Genomic DNA, 20,057 nt, shown 5'->3' with positions numbered 1-20,057 from the left:
TTAAAAGTTCTTTGTATATTTTGGACACAGGTGTTTTTTATCAGATACATGTTTTACAGATATTCTCTCCTTTTCTGTGATTTGTCTCTTTCTCTCTGAACAGTGTCCTTTTCAGAGGAGAAGTCTTTAATTTTAAGAAAGTTCAGCTTACCAATTTTTATTTCATGGATTATGCTTTTCATATTGTATCTAAAAACTCATCATCAAACCCAAGTCACACTGATTTCTTGATTTCTTCTGAATTTTCTTCTATAAGTTTTATATTTTATGTTAGGTCTAAAATCCATTTTGAGTTAATTTTTGTGAAAGATGTGTCCCATTCTTTTCTCTTTTTTTTTCTTTTGTGGCATATGAATATCTATTTGTTTGAGCACTATTTGTTTAAAAGACTTCTTCACTGAATTGTCTTTGCTCCTTTGTCAGTAGTCACTTGACTACAGTTCTGTGGATCACTTTCAGGTCTGTTTCTTTTGTTCCACTGTTCTGTGTGTCTATTTTTTCCATCAGTACTTACTACCTTGATTATTGTAGCTTTATAGTAAGTCTTGAAATCAGATTACTGTGAGACATCCAAAATTTAGTTCTTCAGTATTGTGTTATCTGTTCTGGGTCTTCTGTGCCTTTCTCTATATTCTCCAGAATATGTTTGTCAGTCTACAGAGTAGCTCTCGGGGATTTTGATTGGGATTATATTGAGTATAAATGTCAAGATGGGAAGAATTGGCAACTGAACAGTATTGACTGCAACAATCATTAAGCATGAGGTATTTCTCCTTTGATTTATTTCATCAGAGTTTTATGGTTTTCTACAGAGAATAGTTGTACATATTTTGTTAGATTTGTACCAAAACATTTCATTTCTTTTGTTGCTTTAATAGATGTTATTATTTTGTATTTTTTAAAAAAAATTTATTATGTATTTTTTTAAAGACTTTATTTTTTTAGAGCAATTTTAGGTCCACAGCAAAATTGAGAGGAAGGTACAGAGTTTTCCCAGAGGCGCCTTGCCCCCACACATACATAGGAAAATATGAAACACTTCATAAATTGGTATGTCATCCTTGAGCAGGGACTATACTAATCTTCTCTGTATTGTTCCAATTTTAGTATATATCTGGCCCAAACAAATACTGTTAAATTATGTTTTAATTTCAAATTTTAGTTGTTCATTGCTGGTATATGGTATATATTGTTGAGTTATTAACTTTGTATTCTGAGACCTTGTTTTTGTGCAGTAAGCTCTAGGAGTTTTTGTTTGCTTGTTTGCCTGCTTTGTTTTATTTTGTGATGATTCGGAATTTTTATATAGAAATGATGTCACATAAATAAAATTTTATTTCTTCTTCCACAATCTTACACAATCTTATTCCCTTTTCTTACTGAATTAGGACTTCCAGTAAAATTTGAGTAGGAGTAGTAAGAGTGGCCATCCTTGCCTTATTCCCAATCATAAGGGAAAAGCATTCAGTTTCCCTCACCATTCAGTATGATAGCAATTACAGGTTTTTGTAGATTTTTGTTTCAACTTGAGGAAATTTTCCTCTATTCCTACTTTGCTGAGAATTTTTATCATGAATGATGTTGCATTTTGTTAGATGATTTTTCTGCTCTTTATGATTGCATGATTTTTTTTTTAAGCCTTGTTGATATGGTAGATCACATTGATATGCTAGTGTTGAATCAGCCTTACATACCTGGAATAAATCCCACTTGTTCATGGTATATAACTTTTTAATATATCGTTGGATTTAATTTGCCACTATTTTTGAGGAATTGTGCACCTTTGTTCTTGAAAAGATATGGATTTATAGTTTTTGTTTTTTTCATTTCATAATGTCTTTAATGGTTTTGGTTATTAGGAGGCCTCATCCTTTTTCCCCTTTGGATGACATGTCTCTTCATGGGGAGGTCAGATATCAGCTAGGCCAGTCCCTTGGCATCTCCCCTAGACTAATATATGAAAGAATTCAGCAGTGAAATCATCTGGGCTTGGTGCTTTTTGTTTTGTTTTGTTTTGTTTTGTTTTGTTTAAATAGAGGGATGGGGAAGGGCAGAGTGAGAGGGAGAACCTTAAGCAGGCTCCACACCCAGTGCAGATCCTGATGTGGAGCTTGATCTCAAAACCCTGAGATCATAACCTGAGCCAGAATCAAGAGTCAGATACTTAACTGACTGAGCCACCCAGGTACCCTGGTGCTTTCTTTTTTGAAAGGTTATTACTTTTTCATTGAAGTTCTTTAATAGACATAACTTTTTTCAGATTACTTAATTCCCCATTTGTGGGATTTGGTCATTTGTATATTTCAAGGAATTAGTACAGTTCATCTAAGTTAACAAATCTGTGGGCCTAGAGTTGTTCATAATCTTCCTTTAATGCCCTTGAGGTCAGTAGTGATGACCTCAATTTCATTTCTGATATTTTTTTTGTGTGTTTAGCATTTCTAGAGGTTTATCAATTTTATTGATCCTTTCAAAGAAACAGCTTTTGGTTTTGTTAATTTTCTCTGTTAAGTTTTTAGCTATGTATTTGCTATCCCAATCAAACTAAAGAAGGAGATAGGAGATATGTAGGCAGCCACATTATCTGTGACAGTTCTCCTTATTTGGGGGACGTTGTCTGTGGGAGGTGGATCAGGCCAAATCTTTATTCTGTGGTGTAGCCTCATTTTTCTGTCTTCATTTCTTCATAGGCATTGCACGTTTTTTCAAGATTTTGCTTATGTTGAGCTATTCTTTATACAGTTTCCTTCTTCCTTCCTCTCTGACTTGAAATCTCATATTTTATGTTAGAGATGCATAAGTATGTTGAGTTCTACTTCAGAAAATACCTGTGTTTATTTAACTTAAGAATGGTATTTTAAATTACTGTGTGTTCAGTACATTATTTGGGAAGGTACGTTTTATTTTCTCTTTCACGGAACTCTGATGTATACTTTGGTCTTTGCTGGCGGTGTGTTCTCAGTTTGAAGATCTCTCTAGCCTCAGTTTCCTTATCCATAGACAAGCAGAATATAGCCCACTTCATAGTGTAGGCATGAAGGTTGGATGTGACCCTGGCCTGGCATCACAGAGAAATCCTCAGTAGATGCAGCCTTCCCACATGTCAAAGCTTCCTACTCTGTATCTTAGCCAGAAATTGAGTCTTGGGGTTTCTTTGATGTTACAATATTTATCACTGCTGGATAAGCTGCTTAAATGACTTAACTTCCTTTTGGTATGTAGTTGTTTCTCATTTGCTTTAGTTTTCACTTTGCATATGGTTTCCTTATTTCTTTTTACAGTAATATGGAACGTTGATTTTCCTGAGGTATAAATGCATGTGAACCATGGAATGGTAGAGAATATGGTGACTATTGCTAACTTGCCCCTCTTGCTTGCAGGGGAAGGGGAGGAGTCACAGCCCGGCCAGTTGGAGTTGGTGTACCACGAGGGACGCCAGCTTCCAGGGGAGTCCTTTCCACCCGAGGGCCAGTGAGTCGGGGAAGAGGACTTCTCACTCCCAGAGCAAGAGGAGTTCCCCCAACTGGGTACAGACCTCCGCCACCACCCCCAACACAAGAGACCTATGGAGATTATGTAAGTTAAGGGGTCACACGACCACTATGCTGATCTAATTGAGCCAGTCCACACATAGCATTGGATGTTATAACCCACCCTTACTTGCTGTAGTTCTCGGATATTCTACCTTAGTTCAGCAAACATTTATTGGGTGCTAAATAAGACATGATACTGGAAGTGTAAAAAATGAGAAAGAAATAGCCTCTTTTGTCAAGTAGCTTACATCTATGATAGGTAAGGTGAAGTTGGGTGGTGGGGAGGTTCGAGCCCAGGATCAGGGAGACATGTTATCAGACTCTTATAGGTTTTAATGTAACATTCATTCATGTTCCACTCCAGGTTGCCTCTGAGTAATTCAGTCATTTAAAAAAGAATCACCTACATATACCAAGTTGTTTTTTACCCTGAGGTATTTCCTCTTAAGTGCTGTTGTTGAATATGGATTCTTAGTTGAAATGTTTTTCAGTGAAGAAAAACGAAAGTTCCCAATTTTTTATATTAATGCAAATCAGTCAGTGTTTCCATTTACCATTCAATAATTCTTTGATATGGTTCATAGAGTTACTGAACATAAGAGAAAGAAAATATATCCATGGAAACTGGGTAGAGGGGAAGGGCAGAGGAGTTCTTCAACAAGAATACAAGCCCCCTGGGATTCTTCCTATGACTTCCAAGTTTAACATAAATAAAGAAAATAAGTGGTGGATAGATGTTTCATGTTAGTGATTGAAAGTCTTAAAGAAATAGTACGTGAACTATTGTCAAAGAGAAACAGTGACGGGTGATGGGGCTGAAACAAGAACGGATGGGCTTTCATGTCTTATGTCAGGGAGATCTCTTGCTGGGTGCTGGGTGCCTCTCTGCATAGTGTCTGGAAGGCTGCATTCATTCTCTGGGCCACAGACAACATCTTTAGCTTCATCAGCAGCCACTGGAAAGATGAAAGTCTTTGTCCTGGACGTAGTGAACTTTGTGTCATTCCCTGGGTATGCTATGTCCTCTCAGACTTCCAGACCTTTGTTCGTGCTGCTCTCTCAGCTTGGAATCTCATACTTCCCATTTGTCCTTGTACACCTAGGTCAGCTATCCCTAGGGAAAGTCAGAGGTGGTAGGAGCTGCTGTACCGAGCATTACTGCTGAGTCACATGTCTCTCTCCCACCTACACTGGGACTTCTGGAGAGGCCAAGATGGTTAGCTTCTGTCTCTCTGTGACTGGCGGAGAATGGGTCCTGAGAACTCAGTGAATTTAACAAATCAGTCCCACAATACTTTCACCATTTTGCTATTCAGCTGGGGAAGGATGTGACCTCTATCTCTTCTCCTTGTTTTTCTCACAGTTTGACATGTTCCTATGTCCTAATATTTCTACCAAACGGACAATAATAATCGTGCCTCAAGCTCTTCCACAAATGTGGAGTCTCTTGAACATAACAGACAGTGTCTGTGGTTTCCCACCTGGGCTTATGTGGAGTTCTCTCAGGTTTGGATTAATGTAGGTCTGGTTAGATGGCGTTGCCGTAACCATCAGGCAGAGGGTGTGGAAAACCTGGATCCTCGGCTCCACTGCACCATGAGTATGGTATGAGTCAAGCAAAGTGCTTGTCCGGCTTCACAGTCACATTTCAGAAAGAGCTGTTGCCTTCTCTCCATACATTAATTCACCTTTCCACTCAGATGGATTGAATTCCCACTGTGTGAACAAGACACACGTGTCCTCTGTCTCTAGGTGTACACTCTAGTGAATCTAGAATGAAATTAGATGAATACAGATAAACATTTCTTGAAAGGTTCAGGTCCAGGGGAGAAAAGGCATTAAAACAATTGATTTGAAAAGTATTCTGTTGAGTTAATTTACTCCCCTTTCCACTGACTACCATGGATAATGCGACAGTGGCCATGTGGAAGAGTACGTGTGTCCTTTCAGGAGCAGACAGGGTTCAAGGGCTTCAAGGACAAAGGGAGCCTTCACACTCACCTGGTGCTCCTCCAGGCACTAAAACGGTCACTACGGCTAGAGTTGAGGAATGGCGGCCTCTTCCTGCCACACCAGAGCCTTCAAGTAACCAACGGCCATGTTTGCCGTCCTCATTTGAATTTATCTGGAGTGCAGCATTGGTAATTTTGTCATACACCTCTTGCACATGTGACTGCTTTCTGAGTGTGCTCTGTGTGGTAGAGGTGGACCCACACACACAAAGGAAGGATGGCTGACTCTTGAACAACACGGGTTCCAACTGCATGGGCCCGCCCATATGTGGATTTTTCTGATAACAACTGTATAGTACTATAAATGTATTTTGTGTTCCTTATGATTTTCTTAACATTTTTGCTCTGGGTTACTTTATTATAAGAGTACAGTATGTAATACATACAACATACGAAACATGGGTTAATCAACTATTTATGTTACTGGTAAGGCTTCTGGTTAGCAACAGCCTATTTACTGGTAGTTAGGTTTTGGGGGTAGTCAAATGTTATACGCAGATTTTCACCTGCACGGGAATCAGTGTTCCTAACCCTGCATTGTTCAAGGGTCAACTGCACTGCCGTGAGTACACCCTCTTCCCCAAGTTGAATTACTGTCATGAAGAGTTTGGATTCTGTGCTCTGCCTTTCCCTCTTGATTTGTATCTGTTACTCCTGGAAACACTTATGGAAGTTAATAGCCAAGAAGAAGGATTTTCCCCATTTCGCCTAGCATTTTGCAAGCCTTCTACACTGTTACAGTGAAAGCTTCAGTAGCTGAACACTGTACGTAGCAAACAATGTTGGGAGCTGGTGTGAGGAGGAGACACAGTCCCCTCACCTCTGCAGCTCGCCTCAGTAGCTCTGCCTCTCAGGTGTGCTCTTTTGACCTCTTCTTTGTTTCCTGACCCAACTTGAATTCATTTTTTTACTTCTAGCCCTTCTAAACATAGCTTTGCTGTGTCTGGCATATTCCCAGACATTGGCCATTGGTCCTAACTGTTTGAAATCCTGAAGATTATTCACACAACATGCTTAGCTTTGGAGCATGGGAAGGAGAAAACACCCAAACTTAAAAGAAAATTAAAAAATGTGTTTGTAGAACTTTAGAAGAGGTGGGTATACTAAATGGTATCTAACTTAGGAAGCCTGAGATCCTATAACCCCCCAAAATAGTTATTCATTCATGTGGCAAGTGAGAAAGTTGAAGTTGATCTTTAAAATAATTATCCCGGGGCGCCTGAGTGGCTCAGTCATTAAGTGTCTGCCTTAGGCTCAGGTCATGATCCCGGGGTCCTGGGATCGAGCCCCGCATCGGGCTCCCTGCTCTGTGGGAAGCCTGCTTCTCCCTCTCCCACTCCCCCTGCTTGTGTTCCCTCTCTCGCTGTGTCTCTCTCTGTCAAATAAATAAATAAAAAATCTTTGAAAAAAAAAAAATTATCCCATTGAATTGGAATGATCATAAAGTAGCTTCTAAACTCCTTGAGAGTATGGGTCCCTCACTTGACATTCACTTTTATATTCCCAGTGCCTAGTATAATATCTGGTACATAGGAGGTCTTTAATAAATGTTTGCTGAATGAGTGAATGAATGAATGATTGTTCTCAAGACTGAGTTTTAAGGGATGCCTGGGTGGCCTTGGTTAAGCGTCTGCCTTTGGCTCAGGTCATGGTGCCCGGGTCCTGGGATTGGGTCCTGCATTAGTCTTGCTCAGCCGGGAGCCTGCTTCTCCCTCTGCCTACCACTCCCCCTGCTTGTGCTCTCTCTCTCTCTCTGACAAATAAATGAAATAAAATAAAAAGACTGAGTTTTTAAAAAAATTTACATGTGTGGAGAACCCACCCAGATGCCTTTTGTGTGGTTTTCATTTTTCGTCATTTAGCAATTTATATATAACTTCATTATTAGCATATAGCTGTATAGTGCAATCATTAGTATACATCTGTTTCAGCAGATTATAAACTTCTAGGGAAAAACACCGTGTCTCTAGCCCGTAGCATAGTGTCTGGCACATTATATCCACTTAGTAAATCTTTACTGGATTGGGGACCCGATAAGTTTTCCTAATGAAGGCTACCATTGATCTTTTCTAAGTCATTACTGTAACCATCTGGTGGGAAGCAGTGTGACAGTTGGCATTTGAAAAAACATGTTGCCTTAGTTATCCTCGTCTTCTGGTGCTCAAAGGGCAGTTACAGGTTACAAAGAGATAAGACTAATTCTGTGTAGCTCCTGAAAGTAGTAGAGTAACATAAACCTCATCTCAGTATAAGAATGAACTTTCCAGAACGATGTAATATTTAATGAGAAACTACTCTCTACAAGGCACTTTCATATATGTTATGTCATGTTCTTCTCAGAGCCATTCAGTGAGATGTTATGAGCCTATTGTACAAATGAGAATTTAAGGTTGCGGAAGTTAAGTGTCTTGCCTAAAGTCACATAGCTGATAAAGAAGGAGCAGATGCGGAGTTCAGTGTTCAGTTCTATCTCGAATGTTCTATCTCGAATGTTCTATCTCGAACAGTCAGTGCTTTATTAAAAACTGTACTCTAGTAGCTGAGATTATAGGCTCTTCTCCTCTTTGGAGAAAAACGCAGCAGGTACCTTATCTTGCCTCCTCTGGACTGTGGGCAGGGTGACAGGAGATTGTGTTAGATGACCCCTGTGGCCTGGCCATGTAATTAGCTGCTCGTGTTAAGCTACCTTAAGTAGATAAATGGAAATTGAGAAAAATTAGGAAAAACAAGATGGGGTTAGGATTTTTTAAAATAATAAATGACAATATTGTATTTATTAGCAAAAAGAGAAAGAGCTTTTTCTTTAAGAGTTTCAGAGCATCTGTAACTCTTAAAAAAGACTTGTCATTCCTTTGGAACTCAGAAATGTGATTTTTAAAGATCCACCTTGAAATGCATTCATAGTATATATGTTTTATTTCTATGAACTTGTTTGGTTCTGTCTAACCAATTCAATTTGCTTTTCATTTTAAGTTCCATTTAACATTTATTATCTGAGGACATTATTTCCAGAATAAAAGACAAAAATTGTATCAGTTGCTTATTTAAACAAAAAAGGGGGTAACATCCTATTCCTTCAGATCCTGCCACAGCTGCTGCTTTTTTGAGAAAGTACACATTTCAGTCCTTAAAATACTCTGCATTCTTCAGAGTATGTGCACGAGCACGAGGGGATTCCAGCATAGTGTAAGCCTCAAAAGCTCAGTGAGTGGTGTGCGTTACAGTTGTTGGTATGCAGTTACAGTATGCCCGTTATAAGAATATGTTTGATTAGCCCCGGTGAGAAAGCCTGATAATTTGAAGGTATTTCCTTGTCAAAATGTGCCTATTGAAATTGGACTGATTTTTCTCAAGGTGTGTGTGTGTGAAGATATTTGATCATTTCTAATGTCACCTGAGCCAACTGTTCTTCATCACACTCACTGTCACAAAATACTCCCTGAGCATGTGTCCTTGAGAAGAACATCTGTCAGCAAATAAATCTGTTGGTCTGTGAGGAGATGAGTGTTAGGAAACGGCAGGTGACACACAGTGGCCGTGTGCAAGGAACAGACTCACTGTCGGGGAGACCAGATCCTCCCGTCAGTGAATGCTTGTCTTTTAAGAATAACTAAGGAAACAAGACAGTTCACATGATTAGCTTTTTTTTCCAGGAGAGAAGAAAACAGATAATGGTTATGTTTTCAACCATTTGGGAATAAATTGGGACCTTCTGCTCCACTTTTAACTTCGTAAAATTAGACATAATTACTGTAACTTCTCATCTCTTTTTTGAGAACAAGAAGTACCTCTTCCCCAAAATAACATTGATTCATTACTTGTGTCCAAATAATTAAATAAGTGAGTAATTAGCATAACCCGGAATACATTCAATGAAAGCACTTTAACAATGCAAAATGTTGGTGTAATTACACAGAAAGACATGTTTGATGCTTCCTGGCAGAGCCCAATTTACATATGAATTTCTAAAATGAAACCATTTTTGATAAATCACTTTAGGCTCCGCATGCAGAGAAAACACACAATCAAAATAGATGCATGTTCTCCAAGCACTCAGTATCTTTTATTGTCTCTGAAAAATGTTAGCCATTTCCATGATTTCACCTAACACTACATGTTCCTAACTACTAGATCTAAGTCTCTAACTCCCACCGCTCCCTTGCGTGCCCTCGGGTATCCACTTCCTGTGTCCTTCTGTCCCTGAGTGCCCCAGAGCACTGTCAAAGCTGTGGTCTGGGCCAGCCCCTCGGGCTCACAGAGACTGGTGAGTGTGGACGGCACCGCCGTATCCCCAGGCTGCAAGGGCTCACCTGCGCCTCTTCTCATTCCCCGTAATCAGGGAGCAAACCAAGTCTTTTCACGTCTTTTCATGTCTGCGTAGCTATTGGGTCTCCAGCTCCTCACATCACCCTAGCTTTAGTTAAGGTGCTTGCCCTCCTCGGGAGACACCCCTCCCTCGCAGCATCCAGCTCACATGCTGTGACCATGTCCTCCCGGAGCACCTGCACTTCTCCCAGTCTGCACCTGTCCCTAATGCTTGCCCCCATGTCTCCCCTGTCACCAGCTTTCCATCTGTGTTCACGCTTCTGTTCCTGCCACCCAACACCCAGTAAGTAGTCTTTCAGTAAATACTGGTTGTTTAGATGGGCGGATGGATGGGTGTGCAGATAGACATGTGGATGATTGCTGTCACCTACTTAGTCACGCCCTTGCTCATAGCCTTGTCCTCGCTCTGGGTCCTTCCCTTCAGTAACGTATCATTCACACTACTTCTAGAACCCTTTCTAGCGTCTAAGTCTGAGAATGCTGCTGCCTCCCCAGCACCAGAATAGAAGAACTAGTTTAGAATTCTAGAAGGATAAATTTGAGATTTTTCTGAGTGACATCTGAAGGCCTTCTTGAGTATCCTGTCTGACTGTTCAGCCTTCTAGCCTGCTGCCATCCCCACATGATCATATTACATTCTGTTGACCTGTTCTAGTTCCTTAAACACAACAGGGACCTGAACGCCATGTCGCCTTCCATGTGTAATCGGTTGTCTTGGAATGCCCTTCTTGTTTTGTCCATGCCAGCTCTTTTTCCCTCTTCCCGCTTCCCTCTCCCTCTTCCCCCTTCCCCCTTCCCCCTTCCCCCTTCCCTCTCCCCTCTCCCCTCTCCCATCTTCCTTTCCCTTCCCTTCCCTTCCCTTCCCTTCCCTTCCCTTCCCTTCCCTTCCCTTCCCTTCCCCCCTCTTCTCCCCTTTTCTCCCCTCCCCTCCCCTCCCCTCCTCTTCTCTTCTCTTCTCTTCTCTTCTCTTCTCTTCTCTTCTCTTCTCTTCTCTTCTCTTCTCTTCTCTTCTCTTCTCTTCTCTTCTCTTCTCTTCTCTTCTCTTCTCGTTTCCCCACAGCCTGTCACAGGGCCTGACAATTTAGAGATCATACATAAACATATGGAGGGTGGCCTTTATTACTGCCAACTAATTGTGTCATTCCATGTGTCATGTGCACTGTTAAATATACTTAGTGAAGTAAAATTAAATATCTGGCACGAATTTTAGTAACATAACATGGCTCATTTAGTGAACTAATAAATGTGAAAGACAATACAATTTAATAAAGAGAATGTTATTCTGAGAGGTGAAATTACCTGGTTTCTTATCTCCCTTCTTATCAGTATCACCATTGTTTCTTACACAAATTGTTTAACCCTTTTGGGCTTTGGTTTCTGTGACTACAAAGTGCCCATCATGGTACTTCACCCGAGGAACCAGAAGGTTAGGCCAGACACTGTCCTAACTTTTTTCCAACTTGAAAATTCTATAATTGATTGTTTTTTGAAGTTGGTTCTCACTATCACCGTAGAGATGTTTTTACTAATAAGGAACTGTATTTTCATCAGATAGAAATCTTGGTACTGAGAAGAAAGTCACAGAATAAACAAAGCAAACTAAATTTTAATGAGAGTAATAAGCTAAAAGTGAAAGTGAGTGAGTGGCTCTGCGTCTCTTGAATTCTAGAACAGAAGTTCTGAAAAATGTTTTAAAAATGAGACTTCTTTTCAAATGCATGTCCACAAGGTGTACAAACTCAAATCATCTTAGAAACTTTAATCATATTCTTTTCTAACTCATTTAATTATGTCTGTGTCATCCATCAGTTTCTTCATGGGAAGTACGTGCCAGCCAGGGATGTCCCCAGTAGCGTCCGGGTCATCGTTGTAAGCTTTTGAGGCTGAGCTGAGGGGTTGTGGTCCCCTTTCAACATAAGTATGTCAGGGCCTTCTAGAAGTCCAACTTTGTCAGAATGTGGAAGCCCTGCAGGTACTTGATAGGCTCTGATGATCCCACTGCGATGCCTCACCCTCGTGGGTGGTAGTGCCTACTTGCAGAGGCTCCGCACATCCTGGAGTCTGTGCTCTGCGCCGGCTGCATGTTTTCAGATGCGGAGATGGGGCTCTCGAGACTGTCTTAGTGCAGCTCCTGAGGGCTGTTTCCTCACAGGACAGCTGCCATTTGTTAACTTAATCCAGGTTTAAAAAATCAGAGTTTTGAATGAGAGCAGCAGTCTAAACCGTGGGTTTAGGGAACAGGGTTCTGCCTGTTCTCCAGCATCATGGCTCATTGACGCTGCAGAAGATGAAACTTGCTTTAAGGTCCACCCTGCTCCTGCCATACTCGATGTCCTCCTCTGAAACATGGCCGTACGGGGACTGCCATTGACTCCTTTGCCAGAAGAGTAAGCTCTTGCAAATTTTTGGTGACTGGAAACATCCGCAAAGGCCTTTAGGGAAAACCAAATATAGTTTTTAAATGTACGTGTAATTCTGTTAATGTAGATTTTGTTTTGAAGACTCAGTGAAGCCATCGTTGTCTTTTTTTGTGTGAGCTCACCTGAAGTTTTGATTACATGACTAGTTTGGGGACTTTAGTTATAGAAGAGTTACTGGTGGCAGATTTTCCCAGTGCAGTGACTACTGGCATAGTTTTTTGACAGTTAACTAACCTCTAAATTGTTTCAATTATCTTGTTTTCCATAGTGAGAAATTTAATTAAAACAGAGTACAGATTGTGACAAGGTTATTTATGAAAATGCGTTTTAAATGTGAATTGAAAAGCCTAGGGACACCTTTTTATTTTAGATTAAAAGATGAAGGTTCTGTAATTTTTTACATCCATTTTACCAGAAGCAAGAGTTAAGAGCCACATGCAATTTACTTGAAATGTCTATCAGGACCTTCCTAAGTCGATCTCTTTCCTAAATTGTTGAAAGGTTGACCTATTTTGGAAAGGTAAAACTTTAAGAAATGATTTCAGATTTTAAGTTTATGTATTTAGATGTTGTTTTTTCTTCTCTGAACAAAACAACCAGAAAAGCGTTTTAAGAGCATGGAGGACTCTGGAATGACAGTGTCTCTAGGGCAGGGAGAACACATTTAGCCTCTGTAATGAGGCTTGACCATTGAAGTGAGCGAGCAAGCAGTGGTGGTTGTCTGAGCTACCGTGACGGAGGTGTCAGGTCCCTCAGGTGAATTAGGGCTGAGGCAGGGAGGGGACTTGAGAACCATTGGAATAGTCCTCTATCATAATGGATCCCCTACAAGAACCTGCCATCTTAGTTTTATGATTTTCCTCACGCATTAACCAGCATTCATCGAACTCACTCCTTGCCATCAGGCAGATCAGGATCTAGGAGGAAACGCTGTTATCATCCCCACTTTGAATCCTCCCATAGTCCCCTGTCTGTTTCAGTTGGTTGTTCTCTGTTGGATCCATGTGTATACATCCTACTTAAGATACTTCTTAGAACAATGTGATCTACTCCCTTTATTTGTATAATTATTTCCCTTACATTTTAAGTTATTGATGATAGGTGCTATGCCTTCTTATCCACAGGGTCTAGCATGTAGTAAGTAATATTTGATTTATTGATACAGGAAAAAAAAAAATCCCATCCAGACTATTTCAGGAGGACCGACGGAGGAAGACTATCTGCTTGATGGAATGTGGAAAGACTTCTAGAGGAGACAGCAAACCAAACAGGGAAGGGTGATGGCAGCATTCAGGGAGGAAAAGCTGGGAAGCTGTCCGTGAGGACTCAACATGCTGTTCACGGGCAGAGACCTGCGGGAGGTGTTGGTGGGTTTGAGGGCAGCCAGCAGAGGTGTGGCGGTACTCTCTTACTGCTGAGGTTTATTATCATCTTTATCTTTGTGCTTTTGCTTTTATCCAGTTTGTTAGCAGAGTGTAAGGTACATAACAGGACATGGAACCTTGAAAGATATTCCAGGGCTAAAGCAGTTTAAAATAAAACCACACTGTCAGGTGGGCTAACACATGCGGAAGGCCCACTGGCCATCCAGATGTGTCATCGGAGTGCAGCATTATCCCAAGGAGTTGATTACAATATAGGGTCTGATCCTCTGTTTTATGGGGATGAGCAGTATACTTACCACCATGGTTATAAGCAAAGGCAGGAGTCAAACTGACTAGATTCAAATCTTTCCTGTGTCTTTAATTGCTGTGTAATTTTGGGTGAATTGCTTATCTGCTCTATGCCTCAGTCCCTGATTCTTAAATGGAAATATTAGTACTTACTTAACACATAGTGTTATGAAGATTAGACAAATTAACATATGGAAAGTATTTAGGGGCACTGGGTGGCTCAATTGTTTAAACAGCTGGCTCTTGGTTTCCGCTCAGGTCATGATCTCCTGGTTGTGGGATGGAGCCTGGATAGAGCCCCCCCTACTCCCAGTTGGGCTCCATGCTCAGTGGGGAGTCTGCTTGAGGATTCTTTCTCCCTCTGCCCCTCTCCCTGCTCATGCTTGCTCTCTCTCTCTCTGTCAAATAAATAAATCCTTTAAAAAAAGGAAGTATTTAAAATAGTGACTGGCACATAAAAAGTGGTATATTAAGTAATTTTATTTTTGGCTCAGAAATCTAATTCTTCAGGGGTCACCTGGGGGGCTCAGTCATTAGGCGTCTGCCTTTGGCTCAGGTCATGATCCCAGGGTCCTGGGATCGAGCCCCGCATCGGGCTCCCTGCTCGGCGGGAAGCCTGGTTCTCCCTCTCCCACTCCCCCTGCTTGTGTTCCCTCTCTCGCTGTGTCTCTCTCCGTCAAACAAATAAATGAAATCTTAAAAAAAAAAAAAAAAAATCTAATTCTTCAGTGTACCAAGTAGCTCTGTCTTTCATGGCAGACCATTGCTAACTATACCCCAGACATTAATACAGTGGTCCTTCTTGAACTGTGGAGGATATGTTCCAAGACCCCTGGGGCATGCCTGAAACAGCAGGTAGTAGTCAACAATACGGTCACTGTTTTTTCCTATGCATACATACCCATGATAGAGTCTAATGCATGAGTGAGGCACACTAAGAGATTAACAGTAATAATAAAATAAAAGTTATTGCAATATACTATAATAAAAGCTATGTGAGTGTTGTCTCTCAAAATATCTTACTGTGCTGTTCAGCCTTCTTCTTGGGAGGATGTGAGGCGGTGAAAGGCCCACGTGACCAGATGGAGCGAGGGTGATGACGCAGGCATGTGACGTAGGGGGAGGCTACTGTTGACCTTCTGACGAGGGGTCACAAGGAGGACCATCTGCTTCTGGCCAGCGGTGGGCTGTAGGAAACTATAACCACAGAAAACGAAATCTTGGATAAGTGGGGATTACTGTATATGATAATATTCAGTGCTGTTCACACCCATGAAAATAGTTAAAATCAAAAAAGATCATTTCCAGTTTTAACTGGAATGGGGTTGCAATAGGAATTCTCCTCTGCTGCTGTAGAAACGTAGACTGATGTAACTACTTCGGAAAAATATTTGACACCTCCTGTTAAAGCTGAACACATGCTTCCCTAAGACCCAGTGGTGCTATTCCTGGGTACTACTCAACAGAGGTGCATACGAGGATGCACCACAAGACTTGTGCAAGAGCTGAGTAGGCAAAAACTAGATAGAATGGGAGAGAGAGAGAGCATGGGGGTGGTTCAGAGGGAGAAGCTGACTCCCTGCTGAGCAGGGAGCCTGATGCGGGACTCGATCCCGGGACTCCAGGATCATGACCTGAGCCGAAGGCAGTCGCCCAACCAACTGAGCCACCCAGGCGCCCAAGTAGGCAAAAACTAGAAAGAAGCAAAATCTCTATCAAAACAAGAGCGGACAAACAAGTCACAGTGTGATGATACGGACCAGTATTTTCAGGCAGCAAAAAAGGAACCAGCTGTTGAAGCTACATACGACAAGGCGGGCGGATCTCACAAGCACTCTGTTGGGTGAGAGAAAGCTGGTACGGAGTAGGAGTCACTTTGATTCCATTGATATGAAGCTCCAATGCAAGCTGAGCTCACTTGATGGTACCGAAAGTCAGGACAGTGGTTACTGCTGGGGGGAGGTGGTAACTGAGGACAGGTTCCAGGGCTGCCTCTGGGGCTGCAGGGGTGGGGTTTGGTGTTCCGGTTCTTGATCTGAGCGCTGGTTACACAGCTGTGCTTACTTGGTGAGCATTCACTGAGCCATGCACTTAGGGTTTGTACCTCTTTATGCCCTTTTTTATACTTGGACAAAGGGGTTTAAAATATGACCAATTTGTGTCTGAAGAATGCTGTACCTGACAGACCCAATACTCTTGTTCATCACACAGCAGTACGTCTTCCTGCAAGTGCATCTGCCCTTAGACCAGGTGATAATCCGAAGGTTTCTCAGTCTGAAAGCTAAGCAAGGAGCAGTCTTAGTGCTAACAGTACAAAACTCTGAACCTCTGAGGCTTCTATTTTCCTTGTAGAGAAGCCTCTGCACTGTGCAGTAGGTGTGTGTTTTTGTGGGCCAGGAGGCCCTTCTTCCTGGTGACACTAGAGTCCCTTGGCGCCTCACTCCTGGCCAACTGTCCATTCACACAGGGGCTGTCTTCACACTGGGAAGAGTGAGTGAATGAATCCACATCTGTTGGTCATTCATTATTGATCCACTCATTCAGAAAGGATTTACTGAATGCTTCCTCCTGCCGGGCCCTGGAGCCATGGTAGCCCAAAAGGCAGGGGAAGCCCCTGTTCTCAGGGATACCCCATTCATGAGAGTCTGCTCCAGACCTTGCTGAGAGCCACTGGGAAAGGTGAAACGAAAACACCAAACAAAACATCTTTGAAGGTGTAAGAGCTAGTAAAGTACAAACAAAACAAATACTGGCCAGCACCTTGAAGAGAACGAGAGCCAAAAAGGTGAGTTCAGCATTTCTGAGCGATTTTTCCCTTGGGGCAGCCTTTCTCAGCTGGGCTTCCTCATCTGAATCATGGAATATAGCAAATGATGCTGTGAAAGTACTATCTTTCTAGACGCATAGGAGAGAAGTGAATTCACTTTGTACACAGGGGGCGTGGGGCATTGGGCTTCGTTCTATGGTAGAACCCTGTTTGAGAACCCCTGGGAGGGCTTCTGCCAGTTCCTGAAGAGGTAGCTGAGAGGGCAGTTGAGCTTTAAAGAAATCTGGAGTTTGGAAAGATTAAAAAAAAATTAAAAAGTGGAAGTTTAAGGCCCCCCAGGTTTGGGTGCAGGGGGTTGGTAACCTCGCGGGGTTTGCACTGGAGCTCAGAAAAGCACTCACACAGGGAGGCCGTCTGGTAGCCCCAGTCCCTTGTGGGCGCAGGCTGAGCTGGAATTGCCAATTCTCCTATCCTCCCACCCAAAGCAAATACAAATGCTCTCTGGAGAAATACGTAGTGGAGACTTTCAAATTTTTTCTGTAATTTCATTCATAAATATAAGTTGAAGGCACCGTAATAAAAAAGAAAAAATAGAGATAGGTTCAGGTAGCAGATACAAACTTTAAAATAAGTGTTCTTTATCATCAAGGAACTAAAAGGTGAGATTGATGGTTTAAGCAGAGAACTGGAGAATATACAGAAAGCAGATATTCTAGAGCTGTAAAACACAAAAAAGAACTAAGTAAATGGTTTTCAGCAGATTAGATGCAGATGAAGGAAGAAACAGTGTCGAGGAAGTCAAGTCAGACGAAGCAGAAAGATAAATCCTGGGCAGCATAGAAACTCTCATGAGGCACAGAAGCTTCTGGTGGTCACCTCCTTCACATCAAGCCCTACGGGCCCCGGAGGACCTGGCTCCTGTCCTCCCTCTGGCTCACTCCACCTGGCTGTCTGTACCTCAGGACCTTTGTGCTTGCTGTTCATTCTGCCTGAAATCCCTCCCGCCCCCTTAAATCTGCATAAGCAGCTCCTTAGTCCCTTCGCATTTGTATGTAGAGTCCTTGCTTAAGGCTCCTCTGGCTGCCTCCCCCACCTCTTACTGTGTCCACATACTATCTTTGGGATGCTTGGTTTTGTCTTTCTGCACCACCACCCCTCCCCCCCGCCCTGCCCACACCGGAATATAAGCCCCATGGGGACAAGGACGCAGTTGGTTTTGTTTGTTCAGTATCACATCCCCAGTGCTTAGAGCAGTGCCTGGCAAGTTAGAGTAGCAGGCAATCAACAAATGCCCACCTCCCTTGGAAAGTGGAAAAACTGATGGAAAAAATCTTTCGCCTGATGTGCTAATGTGGCCGTAATACAATTTAGTAATTCTGCTTTCCTCCATCCTCATGGGATTTCTGGTTTAATTTGGTTTTCTTTAATTTTCCGTATACAGTTTTCCCTTCCCTTGTTTGTGGAATTGCTCGGTTAACCTCTTTGTTATCTAATTTTCCTTTATTGTACTTTTGAGCACCTTGTCAAATCCAAACAAATCTAATTGTGTCTGTTAGGTACGAACTGAGAGAGAGAAATCATTCTGTGAATAATTGGCATAGCTCTGTTTTCACAAGCTGTGGGCAGCCACTTCTTCCTCCAAAACCATGGCGGTTCATACTAACATTTGCTGAATAGACATGCAGACATTGCAGTTTTAGACCAAGTTTTAAGAATTTATCGTAGTCTATAAAAGACAAATACATGGAATGCTCCGCTGTTTCTCTGGCTTAAGAGTTTGAGAGTGCTAAAAGGGATACATCCTTAAATAAATCTACCTTTTTTGGGCAGGTACTGCGTCAGGCAGCTTTCATATATACTTTTTGGTTAATCCATCTACAACCACTGGAAATAACCATAACATGGATTGCGATTCCCATTTGGCAAAGTATAAAATTGCGGTTTGAGGAGGTTAGGTGGTTTTCCCAAAGCTGCACAGCTAGTAAGAGGCAGAGCTAGAACTTGAACACAGGCATCAGACTCCAAAGACTGATAGGAAGAATTTGTGAGTCTAGAAGATGCATAATACATTCCTCACAGCCATAAACAATACCTAGGGATGTGACTTGATTGTTGAATTAATGATATTGAAATGATTATGGAAAAGATTCTTATTTAGAATTATTATTAATATTGTGATTTTTGTCCTTAATTATAAAACAACTTGGTTATGTGATATGTTCATGGTCCCATTGGTGATACTTGACAGGGATATAATTACTCAGAACCCAGGGAAAATGCATTTCTGAAAAGACTGTTTTTAGCTTAATGTTTGCTTTATAAACTCAAGATAATCATTATAAGACTATAGATGTTTTTAAGATTTTATTGAGAGAGAACGCGTGAGCACGAGTCGGGAGGGGGGGCAGAGGGAGAGGGAGAAGCAGACTCCCCGCTGAGCAGGGAGCTTGATCCCCAGGATCATGACCTGAGCCGAAGGCAGACGTTTAACTGACTGAGCCACCCAGACACCCCAAGAGTATGGATTTTAATACGTTTTAGTGCTGTATTATAAATGAAAACTTCTTGCATTTCAAAATGACCAGATATCACCCTAATTAAAGTGAGGTGTTATATAGGGTAATTGTTTCCTTTTAAAAGGACTTAAAACTGAAACATTATTTTTTAAAATCACTGTCTTTTGTAAATTCTTCTGTTTAAAATGGCTTTTCCCAGCTTAAATGTTATGCTTGATTTTACTTGTGACAGAAATAGAATTAAAAATAGGTCATGCTGTTTGCTTTATCCCGGAAAATCTCTTCTTTTCAAAGCAAAATTTCTTTGGTATTTGGCCATGTGTCGGTTGGAGTTTTCTAGGTCGGGAATGGCAAACACAGAATGTCTACCTGCGTGAGAACATGTTTCTCCTCATGTAGCCCTGGTGTCTAGCAAGTATCCAGGTCACCGTCTCAGTTAAATTCCACATAGGCGTCTTCACTGTCAAAGATAAAAACTCAGAGGTGTAGCCTGTTGAATTAGTAACTCTTTGTTAATGAGGCAAGACTTTATATTAATATACATTTATTTCTTGACCATGTTTGTTCGCTGTTTCTTATAATGTTTTGACTTTCAGAAATAGCATACGGAGTTTTGAAAAGGAATTTTTGCTGAGGGCAGGCAATGTAAGACTGGTAGGTAATGTTTGACAGAAGAATTCAGGTGAGGTCTCATTACCAGCATTTACTGTATTTTACAATAAATATTGCATTTGATCCTATAATATCTCCTTAATTTGCATTCATCTTAAAGAAGTTATTGCTATATTTCCTGCCGCTTGGTCTGTACTT

The 20,057-nt window shown here is 41.5% G+C and overlaps 1 protein-coding gene and 1 non-coding gene across 9 annotated transcripts in view; one reads left to right on the top strand and one right to left on the bottom strand.

Annotated features, from left to right (window-relative positions):
* KHDRBS3 (KH RNA binding domain containing, signal transduction associated 3) overlaps positions 1 to 20,057 on the top strand; it is a 192,569-nt gene that overhangs the window by 122,264 nt on the left and 50,248 nt on the right. For 6 of the 8 annotated variants that reach the window (XR_010410495.1, XM_054512436.2, XM_045895837.3 and 3 more), the window contains one exon: positions 3,381 to 3,576. The exons of the other annotated variants lie outside the window; for them this stretch is intronic. Coding sequence is in view for 5 of the 6 variants with exons in the window: in XM_054512436.2 (XP_054368411.1) it covers positions 3,381 to 3,576 (196 nt within the window). In the remaining variant the exon portion in view is untranslated. The remainder of the gene's footprint in view (positions 1 to 3,380; positions 3,577 to 20,057) is intronic. 8 annotated transcript variants of the gene reach the window in all.
* LOC123860609 (U6 spliceosomal RNA) lies at positions 1,025 to 1,129 on the bottom strand. Its single transcript, XR_006794737.1, has one exon. It is a non-coding gene; the product is annotated as a U6 spliceosomal RNA (small nuclear RNA).

Source organism: Mirounga angustirostris, unplaced genomic scaffold (genome assembly GCF_029215605.1).
Source record: "Mirounga angustirostris isolate CCGP_5_RB_7025 unplaced genomic scaffold, mMirAng1.0.hap1 SCAF_4, whole genome shotgun sequence".
NCBI lineage: Eukaryota > Metazoa > Chordata > Mammalia > Carnivora > Phocidae > Mirounga > Mirounga angustirostris.
This window is presented reverse-complemented; position numbering and strand designations above follow the sequence as displayed.